Genomic DNA, 15,687 nt, shown 5'->3' with positions numbered 1-15,687 from the left:
ATGTCTTGTCTCCTGCCTGTCTGTATACTGCTACTGGATGCCCTGAATTTCCCTCTGGATCAATAAAGTACCTATCTATCTATCTATCTATTATGAGAAAATACTGAACTGAGTTGAAAAAAGAGAGACTAACATCTGCAATGACAATCATAACTCTCATCTGAACAAAAAGACAGAACAACAACAATTATATTCAGTTAAAGTTTCATGATGTCTGATGACCATCACAAATACATTCACAAAGCAGTCACAGAAAAATGATTCAAACAATCAAGTTTAATGTTGAATCACTGTGATCCAGTGATAGTTGTTTGACCCTCCATGTGTGCACTGAAAACAGCTTTGTATAGTTTGAATGGAGTGAGACCAATGTCTTCAGGAATCTCTGAGTAAATATGAATCCAAAATCCATAAATGAGATACAACTGTTTTGTTTCTTGAAGAGAATTTTAATTCAAACTACAAGTTTAATGGATGACGGTGACGAAGACCATAAGCAGAAAGATGTTGGTCTGAAGTCAATAGAGTTCTATGATGAACTCTATACCTTGTGTATTTGCATCATTGGCAGTCGAGGACAAGACAGCAATCTGTAAATGTTACACAAACCAAACAGTGTTCCTAGAAATCCTAGAAGCACAGCACCTGGAATCTCATTTGAACCTCAAATGAAACCAGGTTGAAGTGAAATGTCCTTTTCTGAACTCTCTGCAAATAATATAAAACCATTCACCAAAGAAAATCTATAAAAGTCTTCAAATGGCCAAAAAAGCCAAAAGTCCTGTAAGATTCGGTTGTGTTGCTCCATTTCTATACATTTATTTTTATCATATGTTTTTTTTTAAAAATATATATTTTTCAAAGAAACCAAATGAGCATGAAAGGGAGCTTGTAACAGCAGGACAGAGGGGAACTAATTGCTTCGCCATCTCCACCAACAGCTGCAAAATGTTAGCGTGCTGAACTGGTTAGCCATGTTGCCATTCAAGAAGTTATCAAAAATTGTAAGCCTTCATCATTCAAAGTGTTGTGAGCTCATTTGAGTAGCCTACAATATAGATACAACTGATCTGGGTTAAAAGGAGAATCCAGGACTGGCAGTGTTTCAAGGATATCTGGGACCACTGTTGACTTGAACTGCGTACTCTGTACATTTGTTCAACGTTGGCAGCTGATGGCACCAAAACATGACGTAATTTAAGGTAACACTTTGTCTACGGTAGTTATGTAATCTAGAGGAGAGTTGGCTGCTAGGAAGATGAAGGGCTACATTCACCATTCTTATACAGATTCAGTCCTTTTCAATAGTTTAGCATGACTAAAGCTCAATGACTTGGTAGCTATTAGCTTCCTATCTAAGGTCTGCTAGCCCACAGGTCACCGTTGGCTAGCAGTAGGGTCACCAAACCGAAGGTGCTACCTCCATGTCCCTCAAACAACAAAAATGTTAAAAAGTCATGTTCTCACTAACTTACATATTGTTGTGAGTACTGACCTGAAATTATCATTTTCAGTCCAGTAATGGATGGTGTGTTGGATCATTGACCATTAAAAGAAAAGTTCATGCAATCAGCCAGCTTGATTTTGCTAGAGAGCCAACCGTCCTGTGATGAACTCTACACTCTGTGCATTTGAGGATCGTGGGCAGCTCAGGACAAGTCAATTTAGAGAGAACTGATGCCAGAGTTCCCAGAATTGTTTTCTCCTTTGAAAACCTTCAAACATTTGGCAAAAAAGTAGATTGAAAAAGCCTTGACATTTGGAACTGTGCCATGAGCAGCAGCTATAAAAGCTGAGTGGCTCTCAAATGCTCATCATTCAGCTTGACTGAGTAAACTTCCTCCTTGGTGTCCAGTTCTACTCTGAAGCTAACCATCTGCAGCATCATGTATCTGTGGTTCAGCAGTCTTCTTCTGGTGGTGGGCTTGTTCCAGAGCAGCTCGGCTCTGACACCTGAAGAATGCCAACCCTTGGTCGAACCTTTTTCTACTTTTACACCGGTAAGCCTTCCTCTGATTCCCACCTGGGTCTCTAGGTTAGCATTGGCATTGAAGATGGGGATGATTTATTTTGATGCATAATGATATGACTATTGAGGCTTCTTAACCAGCAGAGTCTTGATCTATACCACAATCTCTATGTTTCAGTATTTGCTGAAAGGATCTACTCCACTGACTTTATGTTTGTCTACAGAGTTATGAAGGAAGGTGGACCTACATCATGGGTTTCATTGATAGTGAACCATTTAAAGCCTTGAAGAGGTCAGCCAAGAGCATGTGGATTCAATTCTCTCCATCGACGTCGAGTCCCAGAGATTTTGTTGAGAGTATCGGGATCAGGCAGTGAGTATATAACAATGCAACATGAGCTGTACAAATGTCCAACATCATGAGATAGAGAGATTCCACTCCAAGCATGTTGAATATTCCAGTCCTGGACAGGGTTTTTCTGACTTGTTCTTTAACCTCCCAATGACAAAAATAAAAGCACCTTTCCTTTTCTTAATTTCCCCAGTCCTGGATATTGCAAGTACGCATCATCTGCTGTCGCTATTGTGACCAACACTGCAGTAGTCTCAAGTAAGTAGCCTGTTTTTACATCACACTGGAACTCGTAAATGTTTGTTCTATTCTAAACTCATGGAGTTGAGATCAATTCATCCATCTGTGTTTGAGTCTCATAGCGAGCTAAACAGCGTCTGCTTCAGATAAAAGAGCTGCTGTTTGAATTTTGGTTTACTTCATGTCGTCAGAGTCCAACTTCACCTGCACGTACCGTTCTCTGCCAACCTGTAAGGACTGTCTGGTCTACACCGTCGACAGCATCAACACCAACAATGCACTTCACATCATGAACATCACCAACCCCACAACCATTCATGAGGTCAAACAATATCGGGCTATTTACCTGATGGGTAAGAGGAACAAGTCAGAGAGACACTAACTCCTTCATATCTGAAACATCACTTATGTTCATTTGATTCTTGTTTCCAGCCAAAGAGACGACTGTAAGTGACTCTGAGCTGGAGCGCTTCAAGAAGCAAGCAAGATGTCTTGGTTTCACATGGGACCCAGACTTCTACTACAACCCCAAGAATAGTACGTCTCCTCTGAACCTGTCACACTAAAACATGAAACAGAGAGTTTGGTTTAAGACAACACTGAAATATGTCTGTCTATATTCTCTCTGCAGCTTTCTGTGAAAAAGGCGTTGAACATGAAGATGTACACCAACATTACATTGTGCGAGGACGTGGCAATGTGCATGAAAACGACGATGATTGAAGGCGATCTCAAGCTTAAGCGCTGCCAAACTTTCTTGACAAATAATTTAAACTGAACTTGTGGAAATAAAGACTCAAAAAAGACCAACATGTGTTGAATGTGTTTGATTCAATCCAACACATATTTAATGGATGGCCCTGATGAAGGCCACAAGCACAAACGTGTTTGTCTAAAGTTAATAGTATTCTATGATGAACTCTATACTTTGTGTATTTGCATTTGCGTTGAGCGTTCCAGGAAATCCTCGAAGCACAGCACCTGGAATCTCATTTGAACCTCAAATGAAACCAGGTTGAAGTGAAATGTCTTTTTCTGACCTCTGGGCTGAAATGTAAAATGTGAGCTCAATTGAGTAGCCTACAATATAGATACAACTGATCTGGGTTAAAAGGAGAATCCAGGACTGGCAGTGTTTCAAGGATATCTGGGACCACTGTTGACTTAAACTGTGTACTCTGTATATTTGTTCAACATTGGCAGCTGATGGCACCAAAAACATGACATAATTTAAGGTAACACTTTGTGTACACTAGTTAAGTAATCTAGAGGAGAGTTGGCTGCAGGGAAGATGAAGGGCTACATTCACCATTCTTATACAGATTCAGTCATTTTCAATAGTTTAGCATGTCTAAAGCTCAATGACTTGGTAGCTGTTAGCTTCCTAGCTAAGGTCTGCTAGCCAACAGTAAAGTCGTAGGGTCACCAAACCTGAGATGCATCAGCTCAACTGTAATATTGTGAAAGAAATGATGCCAGGATAATAAAGCCATGATCTATGGACCCTCAAGGGACATGTATGGGATAAAATGGGATTATCCTGAGAAACAGACGTTTCTTTCTTTGGGCTCCAGGCACGAGGGAACTTCATCAACTGAAGAGTGTATACAGATAGCTGGGTTTAGAGTGTGCAGAAACCACTCCAAATGCTTCTCAGGAACCTTGTTACACTTTTGCAAGATCTCTAGGAATAATATTGGACCTCATTCACTATCAGTGTGTACGCACAAATATATGTTTCAACCATGTGCGAACGTTTGAAGCACAAATCTGTGCTTCATCATTCCTGTGACTTGAATGTAATCTACTCAAGGATAGCATGAAAGCAATGCTCACTAAAAAGAAAAGAGACACACACACACGTTGTTGAAGTTCACACCAACAAGATAAGGCGGTTACTGTCTCCATTTTATCTTAACACCTATTTTAGAATCTGTAAATGCTGTTTGGAGACAACCAGCCAACGCTCGTCAAACGCTTCTCGCTCATGAAGGTGGAGATCAGATACTCACTTTACAGACTGCCAGGTCTCCTGCTCGAAGCCGCGGTGGATGGACTGAGCGATGGATGACTCCATCAGGTCGATGTAGCGGACCACCAGGGGCACGTACAGGTCCTGAAGGTGTTTGTGGAAGGGTCCGTTGCACAGGTGAGCTGAAAGAAGTTAGCGAATGTAACATCTTTATAAAAAGCTAGTTGCCATTATTGATCAACTTTTCTCCAATAATTGTCACATTTATCTCATCTATTTCTGGAACATTTGAATTCATAATGGTCAACAGATACCTGTGAATTTCAGTATCCACGGCTCAAATACAAACACAGGCAAAGATGCCCCCCCCCCCCCCCCCCCCACAGCTGGCACACTTTAAACCGCAGCGTTGTCTCTAAAAGTGCAAATTTTGCAATGACAGTCGGAAACCTCCCTAACGGGGCCCGGTCTGACAGCACTCACTCTCAATGAGTTTTTCATGCACTACTGCTGTGATAATAATAATGGATGATGGCTGAAGGGACCCCCCCCCCCATTGAATGTTTGCCTCGGGCCCCAACAGCAGTCGTACGACCAAAACTACAAAGGTCAGATAAATCATCCGAGCGGTCGAGAGCAGCTTCAGTGTTTCAGCGCCCGCTGCAAGACTAATGATGCCCGGGCAAGACTCAAGTCCAGCTTCAAAATCAGTCAAATAAATCAGCGTGGACAGTACGGTGTACCCACGGCTAAATATTAATAGCATGAACTATGTTGGACCTTGTGGGTTTAAGGGTCTGAGGATGATGTGAAAAGTGATTCGTATTCATTCAGTCTCCAAGATTCACAAAAGGAAGTGATTTAGAGGGGCTGATCACAGGTGGTCATGATACTGTATACCAAAGCAAAGCCCTCATGGTGGGTTTAAGAGACTGTCAGAGAAGTCCCGAGGGAACCTGACAGTCCTCAGCGAGCAGAGACAAAGAGAGAGAGAGAGAGAAGCGAACAGGGCGCTCTCTCAGGGCTTCATTAGTTTTAATTCCTCTCACTCAGCTCCAGCATGATTAACACTAGCCTTTTCTCGCCCTCCGGAGACCAAAAGCAGCCTCCATCGCAACCGCTCCGCTTCACATTCTGACAATCAAGTGAGCATTTAAATAATCTACAGAACATCGGAGAGATGATAAAGTCGTCGGAGGAAGCGCTCGCGTCGTGTCGCCGGAGATCAGCCGAGCGGCGACACTTGGCTGATGATTAAACTTATTCAAAATGTTGTGAACAATAATGAATAAAAAAAAGTCATTCATATTGTATAAAGGCTCAGAGAAAGCAGCTTGGAAATTAACAGTATAATCCTCTAAATCTGTTTTCATGTCACCCCGCCGTCACCTGAGCAGGCGATGAAATCTCCTCTCCTCGCTTCACACATAATTATGAGAGCGTGATGGCCTCATTTGAGCAAACACTTTAAACCATGATTTCGCTCACTTCCGTGTGTTCAGCTCCGTCTCCTGCCTCATCGCGCTCCAGTTTAAGTTGACCGATGTTGTGACACTTGGAATAATTACGCCATTTAACAGACGACGGTAATTAAGAGGATGAATATAAAAGATTTCTGACACAAAAAAGGCGATTTGTGGATTTGTGGACATAATGAAACGCTGAGTTTTTGTTCCCTGAGTTTGTGCCCTTGGGCTGTCTGTCTCTCCGCCTGCCTGTCTGTTACTGTGTTCGAGGTTCTTTGGCAGCAGACATGTTAAATAACGCCTCGCTTCTCGCCAAATTCTCTGCTGGCTGCCAGACAGAAACACAAGAGCTGAGGGAGGGAGGGAGGGGGGGGCAGTAGGGGGGGACTCAAAACAAGAGTATGAACAGAGAGAGCCCGTTTATCGAAATACGACAATGATCTGCATAAAAAGGAAAAAAAACAGCCGTGAATGTCGTTGGCTATCATTTCATCAAAAGCGTCCTTCTTCATGTTTTCAGATTTGATTCTCGTAACGGTTGAACCTCGACACAGAAATCCACCAGCATCAGCACGCTCTCTCTTTCTATTATTTCTCTGCAGAAACATTTACCGTAAATTCCGGACTATAAGCCGCTACTTTTTTCTCACACTTCGAGCACTGCGGCTTCTACTCCGGTGCGGCTAATGCATGGATTTTTTATGGGGGACAATGAGCTTCTGCCGCAAAAACATTTGACTTCGTCACGTCGGATCTTAATATCAGTCATTTTGCGCTTCATGCACGCACCCTCATGATGGAAAACACACGGAGAAATACATATGATGCAGCTTTCATGTTAAAGGCGATCGACCTGGCTGTCAAAGAAGCTAACAGAGCTGCTGCATTTTAAGATGACACTGACAGCGACAACAGAGACTGAGGAAGTGAGTAATGAAGTCATTCTGAGGCAGTGAATGGATGGACTTTTTCTTGTGAAATATATTACGGTCATCTTTTTCATCAGCCGTGTTACAGACACCGTCGGCTAGGCTTCATATTGTAACGGTTCATGTTGTAAAGTCAGTAGTTGATAATGTGTTCATAATTCCGATTATGTGGAGAGTCAGTGAATGCACCAGCGAGAACGTGTTGAGTGGCTGTATGAGAGAACGCTGGGTGAGAGAGTTGGATTGTTACGGCAAGTTATGGTTTTGCTCTCTGCTGTAAACGGCGTGGTCACGGCCGACAGTGATCGGGTTATTAAAAGTTATTATTTGAACGTTCTCGTCGTCCTTTAACGTCCGTACGGACGCTACAGTATTTGCGGATGTTACCGGTAGCCTACGTCTGTGTAAATAGCTCTTGTTATAGCGTGGACACCTGCGGCTTATAATCAAGTGCGGCTTATATATGTACAAATACATTTATTTACTTATTTTTAGCCGGTGCGGCTTATATCCAGGTGCGCTCAATAGTACGGAATTTACGGTAATTGTCCACCGACAGTCCAGTTAGTTTAATTTAATTTAGGGTGTGTTCGAGAAATATTCATTCAGCCTTTAAACTCGTCTCCTTGTTATTCGTGTGTTGGACAAAAATAAAGTTTGGTAAAGTGGAGAGGTAAAAAGGTTGCTCAAGCTCACAGACGCCCAGTTTATCATCAATTATCGCCTGAGCTGCAGAGAGGAGAAAACAAGGCGAGCAGAGCGTGGCGCTAACATCCTCTGCAGGTAGCTGCTCATAGGTAGACAGGTCGGCACACCCGCCAACCTCGCCTCTCTGCGTTAATTACCTCTCTGATGGAGCGTGGGAGGTGGCGGTAACCTCGTCTTTTAACAAGATGGTTTTCTCTGTTCAGTTAATGAGCTTCATGTGATGCTGTTTTAGAAGCATTACAATGACAGTTAGCTGCTTCAGGTCAATCACTGCTCACAGCTCAGTTTTTACTTTGAGGAAACTTTGTCCATGGTGATGTGTTTCTTTCTGTTCATGTTTCTGCATCAATTCACACACTGATGGTAGAGGCTGCTGCAGAGTCCATCAGTATTAACTCATCCATTCATACACTGATGGTAGAGGCTGCTGCAGAGTCCATCAGTATTAACTCATCCATTCACACACTGATGGTAGAGGCTGCTGCAGGGTCCATCAGTATGAACTCATCCATTCATACACATTCACACACTGATGGTAGAGGCAGCAGGAGCAACTTGGGTTAAGCGTCTTGCCCAAGGACACATTGGACATGTGGCTGCAGGAGCTGGGGATCGAACCCTCGACTGCATACTACGTGCAGACAGCAGGGATGATCCGGCTTCACGCTCTGTCATGTCTGGAAGTGCAGCCGCCACCCTCACCCACCAACCACACGGGATCGATGATTGGCCACATTGATTGTGTATCGTCAGTGGATGCTTCACTGCGCAGAGGAGACTGAGCTAAAGTGACCAGCTGGTGGCAACACTCATCATCAGAGGTTTATCAGTCTGTGCTGAGGCTGCTGGACCGAGAGGCGGGGTTACACCCCGGAGTGTTGGCCAGCCAATCACAGGGCTGACATGTAGAGACAGACAACCAGTCACACTCACAGCTCCGGACAGTTCAGAGTCAGCAGGTAAGCTAACCAGCGTGTGATTGGACTGTGGGAGGAAGCCGGAGAGAGACAGCGCCATGCACGAGGAAAAGAACATGCAGACTCCACACAGAGAGGCTCCTGGATTCAAACCCGCAACCTCGCTAACCGCTGCAGCACCGTGCAGCTCTCACACAGGTCTAGTTTTAACGTGAAAAAGACAGAAGCTGCAGAGGAAACACAAAAACACCAGAATGTTCCTTTAAAACAAAGTGTTCATCAAGCAGGGGAGACGAGACTCACGGTCTGTGCGTAGGTAGTTGTTGTGGAGCTGGAAGAGCGGGAAGCTGTCCCAGGAGTCCACAGGCTGGACCTGCAGAGCAGAGTCCATGTCGGCTCTGTACAGGGACAGGAAGGTCTCGGCGTGTTCAGCCATCAGGTCCGGCCACCACGAGAAAGCCTGAGAGACACGAGACATCAGAGAGCTGCTTTATCTTGACGGAAAGGTGAGCAGACATGACATCTGGACAGGTGTGCCATCAGCTCAGAGACGTTTACACCACGTGGATCTGTGGATGTTTAACGAGGCCTCTTACAAGCTGCAGACATCTAAATAAGTGGATTCAGGTGTGAGGTATGTTGGACGCTTTTAATGTGAAAGAGACGGTATAAAAGAAAACGTCTCAGAGGTGCAGCGGCGCGTCGGCTCCCCTGCAGGCCGAGGTCGACCTGCTCAGGTGACCGCGGCTCAAGGACGCCGGAGAGAAAAGTGCAACCAGCCTTTACCCACACGCTGATGCACTGAGGTTATTATCTGTGTGGAAGAAGAGAAAGACCAGGAGAGAGAGAGAGAGAGAGAGAGAGAGAGACGACAAGGCAGCCACTCTCACTCATGGCCTTCAGGACAACTCGTCTTTTCAAACGCGCCTTTTCAGTTTCCTGTTTATGGACAACAAACTGCCGGAAGATTCCTCCGCTCTTACAACTCAGTCTCCTTCTTCTTTCAATTCAATCACACAGGACTGCAAATAAACGTCGATATCAGCCCGTCAACAGAGACAAAGACAGAAAGGCAACAGAAAAAAAAAAGGTGAGGAGGAGAAGTTTTAACCGAAGGAAACGTTTGGAAAAAAAATAAGAAAAAATGAAGACGATAAAATTGAAAGAAAGAGAGGGGAGTGGAAAGAAGAGAGGGAGAGGGCGAATGAGTGAACGAAGCGTCGAGGAGAGCTTAAAATAAGAGGCTGGAGGAGGGAGGAAGAGGAAAGAAAGGTGGAGGAATGGCAGAAGAAAGTCAGGATAAAGGAAGACAGGAGGGAGGAAACAGCAGGAGAGGTACACGTGTACGTTACGACACACAGAGAACAGAGACGCCACGCTACCGTACGACACAAAGACGAGCAGCTCGACACACTCACCTCTCGTCCCTTCCCGCCGTGCGATTCAGGAAGAGAAAGACAAAGGACAGTCAGAGAGAGAAAAGCAAGTTTAATGTGAGGCTGAAATGCTGCAGGGGGTCTGCAGGGGGTCTGCAGGGATCCAGGTCGGGAACTTGTGAATGCAAAGAATTATATTTTTTTTTTAACAGAGAAACTTAAATGCATCTAAAACTAGAGCCGGAAAAATTAAACAAAGTTACATTTTTCTTCTTGATTAATCGTTAAGTTTAAATAATTAATCGCGATTAATCGCATTTTTAATCCCATTATTTGGAATTTAAGACAAAAACATGTCGGGCTTTTATTTTGAAATTATCTACCGTCTTAATCTGAGAGTTCTAAGCTTTTATTTTGAAATACAGTAAGGCTCTTCTGGTGGCTGGAAGGTGAAGACAGTTAAGCAGAGGGACAGGAAGTGACCTGAGGGAGGAAGGTCGCTCCTCGCTCGCCTCGAAGGTTGTGATACGAACGAGGAAACGATTCACACGCAGGGTGGAAAAAAAACAAACAAACTGCAGAGAGGGCGGACACACACACACGCGCGGCGTACGTCACACACACATAAACACGCCGACAGTGAAAGCGTTGATCGGGTGCCGACTGTAAATGAGTAAATAATTAACCGTCTCTAAATCCAAGTTGTGACAGATTGAGGATTTGCTCAGAAGAAAAAAGAAGCCGTTCATTTGGAGGGAAAACGTCGGATCAGAGACTGAGCCGTCGCCATGGCAGGAGCAGAGCGCGGCGTGTTATAAATAACCACAAACAGATGCCTGAGCGCCGCGCTGCCACTTCGGAGCCGATCACACCGACGCATCCTCACACCTATGATTGATCAGTTTTACACCGTGGCGTGGAAGCTGCGGCCGTGCATATGGGCCGTGGGTGTTGTTTTCCCCGCCGCAGATGTTAATGCCGACGTGCCATTCGCCGCTTTAGCGAAAGCGCCGCCCGACAAAGGCAGCGGAGGAAAATGGACAGTGCTGCTAAAAAGGGAGATCAGCAGTGTGAACGAAATGATCAAGGGAGCGGCGGGCGTCTTTGTGCGCGTCACGCCGACAGAAGCAACAACGAGTCACCCGGCGGAGGTCGTGCGGCTGTCGCTCGTGTGCATGCACGTGTTCGGTATTTTATGTCAGGCTGCCGCGTCTCAGCGTTGTCATGGAGACGCTTCTCTGACGACTTCGGTCTCGGCGGGGATTTCACACCCGAGTCCGGTTCATTCGATCGGCGTGAACGCAAACGCACCGCACCGCACTCGGGCCGTGCCGCGCCCGAGTCCGCCCGAAGAGTTGACACGTTTTTAACGCGTACTCGAGTACGCCCCGCGGGAGGTGACCACAAAATCGCGCTCAAACAAGGAAGTAGATCCCCCCCATGACGAAATCGAAACGTCTCCTGTCGCTTCAAAAAACGGTCGAAGCACGGCGGGGGTGCTGACCGCCACATGCTAACTGTGCTAACTGTGCTAACTCCCGCTCTCACAGCTTCAGGCCGGTCTCGTGTGAGAACACAGCGAGTGAATACCTCCGAGTGATGCTCCTCGTTCTGCTGCAGGACTTCGATGGACAGCTCTCCCAACCTCAACATGTCCTCCAGTCTTTTCTCCGGAGACGCCTGTGCGTCCACTGACGCCGCGAACACGGGAAGGACACATGCAGGGGAGAGAGAGAGAGAGAGAAGGGTGATCAGTCATGAGCTCACTTCCTGTAAACCTCAGACGTGTCAGAGTGGATGTAACGCTCTCTCGTGTACGAGCGACTTCAAGGCCTTCAAGGTGAATCCTGATATTTCATATTCTGGGATCAAATTTCGCCGTTAGCTGCGTCTGTCCTTTTTGTTTTTCACGCTGGTCAGTCAGACGTTTCACTCGTCTGGTTTAGAGAGCTGAAGAATAATTACAACCTGATGGATTTAATGGACGTGAAGAAACGTTTATCAGTCAGAAGAACGCTCGGAGATGAGCGGGTGTTTTGCACGGCCCCGTCTGCAGCAAACATCAGGTGTGTGCGTGCGTGCACGTGTTCCGCTCTGACCCACGTGGACGCGGACGGTTTGATGGGTTTCTTTTGTCACAGAGACATTAACGTTGTAAGAAAAAGGAAAAAAAAAAAAAGCCCCGTCTGCTGCGTTCACACTCGACCCTGACCTCTGACCCCCCCCCCGTCTCTCCTTTATGTGCTGCTCTGTTGTGTCTGCAGCCGCGTTTCAGAGACGCTGTTTTACACGCGAGCGCATGGAGAATCCTTTCAACGGGAACCTCCCACCTGTGATCTGAGCGTACTCCATCAGCTGGCTGTAGTTGATCTTTGCTGCTTTTTCCAGACACCGCTGCACCAGCGTCTTCATCTCGTCGGGAGGAACGGGCGTGGTGATGTCCTTCATCAACACCTGAAGCAAAAGGCAAACAGATCAGACGTTTGACCTGAAGGGAGGAGACGTGTTTTTATTTGCAGGGAATGCTACGTGCTAGATGATGCTAGTTTGAAATGCTAGATACTGGTTTGGTGGACTTCCTGTTTGGTTCCAGGTGAACCCACAGAGGTGTGCTCGTTCCTGTGACTCATTAGACAGGGTCAGGGTGGTGACATGCACAGATTCATGTGAGCTCACCGACCTTGAAAAGCTTTGATTTATTCTCCTTCAAACCTCACACGACCTCACATTCTTCTTCTTCTTCTTTTGATCGGGTGACACGAGATCAAATTTGAGCACACGACTGAAAACTTGATTTTCTGGACCTTGGGAGTTCAATAAGTGAACACTCTGTAAAGAGGCTTATTATTAAGACAGGTCGCTTGTACTTTTTATTTTGTTTAGCAGGAAATACAGTTTGTGCATGTTTTAAATGCAGCAGGAAGGAATCTGAACGCTTCGTATTCTCTCTGTCTCTCTCTCGATCGATCGACACTTTTAATGAGCTGCTATCGATGCACCAAACTGGATCCTGACTCAGTCCACCAACCCGGGACACATCCGGCCTTTTCCCCAAAACCACAGCCTGCACACTTCCCCTCCGTTTGAGCGCTCACGTGGAGGCCACTCGCTCTTGTCTCGCTCTCACACTGGGCGGACATGTTTGATGTTTGCACGACTCGTCTTATGACCAACAGATTGAAGCCACAAGATGTTAAAATGCACGTTTTCGTGGTCAGCTGACTTTAACGAGTCCAACTCCAGATGTAACGCAGCATCATAACTCTGACTCCGAAACGAGCTTTTCTGCTTTGTGCATTTACAGATTTGAGCAGCCGAGTGGAAACAAACAGAAGAGTGAATTTAAACGTGCTGCCGTACCCGCTCCTGAAGAGACAGCGTTGCCTTCAGGGCCCCATCTGGTCGTCCAAAGGGAAAGCAGTACCTGCAGATGCAAAACGTGGGCGGTCATCACATTTAGAGACGATCTCAAGGACAACTGTGTGAATACATTAAAAAAAAGAAGAAAAAAAAAAGAAGGTGTGTGTGTGTGTGTGTGTGTGTGGGGGGGGGGGGGTAGGAAGATTGAGCCAGCAGTGGAAGGACGTCAGTCAGTCAGCGGCGACAGATGGCAGCTTCCTTTCATCTCATTAACCAGATGAAGAAGCTTTTCTCACCTCCAGCTCCATCTGAGAGCGGGCGAGCGAGGAGGGGGCGAGCGAGGAGGGGGCGAGCGAGGGGGGGGGCGAGCGAGGGAGGGGGGGCAACAAGGTTTCACGTCACTAATTGACAATCGAAGACGACGAGGAAAACAGAAGCACAGGTCAAACTTTTAATGGACTGAAAGCTGCGGGCAGATGTTCTGTCCGTGGTCGCAGGAAGAGCGTGACCGCGTCTGAGCGTGGCGTTCAAACACGGTCATGTGACCACGTGATCTCCCTGCACAACATGTCCTGTTTTCAGTTTTTAGTTTCAAACCAAGCGCTCCCGTATGGATCAGTAGAGTTTGTCGCTCTCTCCCGGCTTCAGTCGATGGAAACGCCACAAAATGCGTGCTGAACCGAGACGAAGCGAGCTGAAGCGCTCGGTGGAAACGAGGCTGAAGTTCAGTTTTTGTTGTCCTTCTTTTGTTTGCACGCTCTCGTCGTTTCCTCCTCTGAGGATCAATCCGCCGCCGTAGAAGTCTGAGATCGTCTCCTGACGACTCTGAAACTTTGCACGTTGAGCTGAGTGTCTGCAGGTGTGACGCGTCGACTCGGGCTCCTCTCACCTGTCCTCTGCGAGACGCTTCCCACCTGTACGAGCGAACGACCGCACGACAGCCGACACCTGAGAAGCTGCAGAAACGCCTTTTCAAACCACCCTGAGTCCCTCTGACAGCGTCGCTCTGCACGCCCCTTGCTCACACAGCAGGCGTCCCCGTGCTGCTCCGGTCAAAGTGGGGACGTCATCACACACTCCGCCTGACGTTCAGCCCTCCTCTTGTTCTCACGCCGTGGGTTCAACATCGCAACGCCGCTGTTTTGGTTCCACAATTGATTTCATTACGCCGTGAATAAATGTTGTGTTATTTTTCTCCGGCGTTGTGACCGACACATATTCCGAGTGTATTGAAGTCAAAAACAAACGAAATGTCTCCGACGTGTGACGGAAAAAAGCTTGGAGGAAGTCGGAGTCCAAGAAGTTGGGTGACATTTCCAGGAGTTTTGAACCGTGTGTGTGTGTGTGTGTGTGTGTGTGTGTGTGTGTGTGTGTGTGTGTGTGTGTGTGTGTGTGTTTCTCGTGTGCACATGAACTTCTGGACGTGTGTTGTGAATATATTCGGGGCCACGCGTCGGTCCTGAAGTCCTGCAGGGGCTCCAGTGTTTGTGGCTAAAAGCAAACAGTGATGAAGTCGTCGTTAGCTTAGCTTCTTCCGCGACCTTTAATGAACGTCGAGTGTTTAATCCTCCCCTTGTCCTGCGCCTCATTAGCATAATCCCAGCATTGTCCCTCCATTGTTTAGCAGCATTAGCCTCTTGTTGAGGTGAGTTTGTAATGACCCCGCCCCCCTCCCCCATCGCTCGCCCCCCCCCTCCTCTCTGGGGCCAGATGGAGGGCCCCCTCTCAGGCGTGAAGGGCTTAGAGAGGTGGGCCGGGGGGACAGTTAATGGCACAGGTCCATTCAGACAAGTGTTGCTCAAGGTCTCGGGGCTGTCGCTTTCACACCGCGCTCACAATGTGTTCACACGGCCGCTGCGGTGGCGGCGGCGCTGAATAGCAGCACGAAGATGCAGGGAGGTCTCATCGCCCCACCTCCCCCCCTCCCCCCGGCCACCGCCAGCGAGAGTCCTGCACCTGTTGTGTGGGCTAAAAACAGCAGGAATTAAAGGAGCATACCGCTGCGGTATTTGTTTCTTTAAATCGGCCAAGCGTCAAAGAAATCGCTTCACACGCCAGCATAAAAAAAAACGCCGCCGTGTCATCCTGATGTTTAGTGACCGTTCAGCAGAAAAGAAAGAAAGACATAAAAGAAGAAGGATTGAATGTTTTTGATGAGACAAACTTGTCAGAGGAGGATCTGATGCTCTAAAGTGCTTTCATAGAAAGACCTGGTGCACAGTCTGTCGTGTGAATCACGCGTGATCACGTGTTGTGACGGACGCGTTCCTGGCGAGGAGACGTTTCTCACCTGAAGTGTGTGATCTGGTTCTCCAGCAGAGCCATGAGGCGGCTCCTGATGGCCTCGAAGTGATCCTTCTCCTCCACCGTCACCGTCCCCATGCCATCGGGCCTGAGC

General features: G+C 46.9%; 2 protein-coding genes across 2 annotated transcripts in view; both read right to left on the bottom strand.

Annotated features, from left to right (window-relative positions):
- cadps2 (Ca++-dependent secretion activator 2) overlaps positions 1–15,687 on the bottom strand; it is a 141,470-nt gene that overhangs the window by 64,827 nt on the left and 60,956 nt on the right. The window contains exons 10-15 of the mRNA XM_079346814.1: positions 15,580–15,681; positions 13,290–13,353; positions 12,260–12,383; positions 11,520–11,620; positions 8,857–9,013; positions 4,574–4,715 (exon numbers count right to left, since the gene is read on the bottom strand). Of these exons, the coding sequence (XP_079202940.1) occupies positions 4,574–4,715; positions 8,857–9,013; positions 11,520–11,620; positions 12,260–12,383; positions 13,290–13,353; positions 15,580–15,681 (690 nt within the window). The remainder of the gene's footprint in view (positions 1–4,573; positions 4,716–8,856; positions 9,014–11,519; positions 11,621–12,259; positions 12,384–13,289; positions 13,354–15,579; positions 15,682–15,687) is intronic.
- aass (aminoadipate-semialdehyde synthase) overlaps positions 1–15,687 on the bottom strand; it is a 134,571-nt gene that overhangs the window by 97,977 nt on the left and 20,907 nt on the right. The window lies entirely within an intron of this gene.

This window comes from Symphodus melops (assembly GCF_947650265.1).
Source record: "Symphodus melops genome assembly, chromosome: 6".
In the NCBI taxonomy this organism is placed as follows: Eukaryota; Metazoa; Chordata; class Actinopteri; order Labriformes; family Labridae; genus Symphodus; species Symphodus melops.
This window is presented reverse-complemented; position numbering and strand designations above follow the sequence as displayed.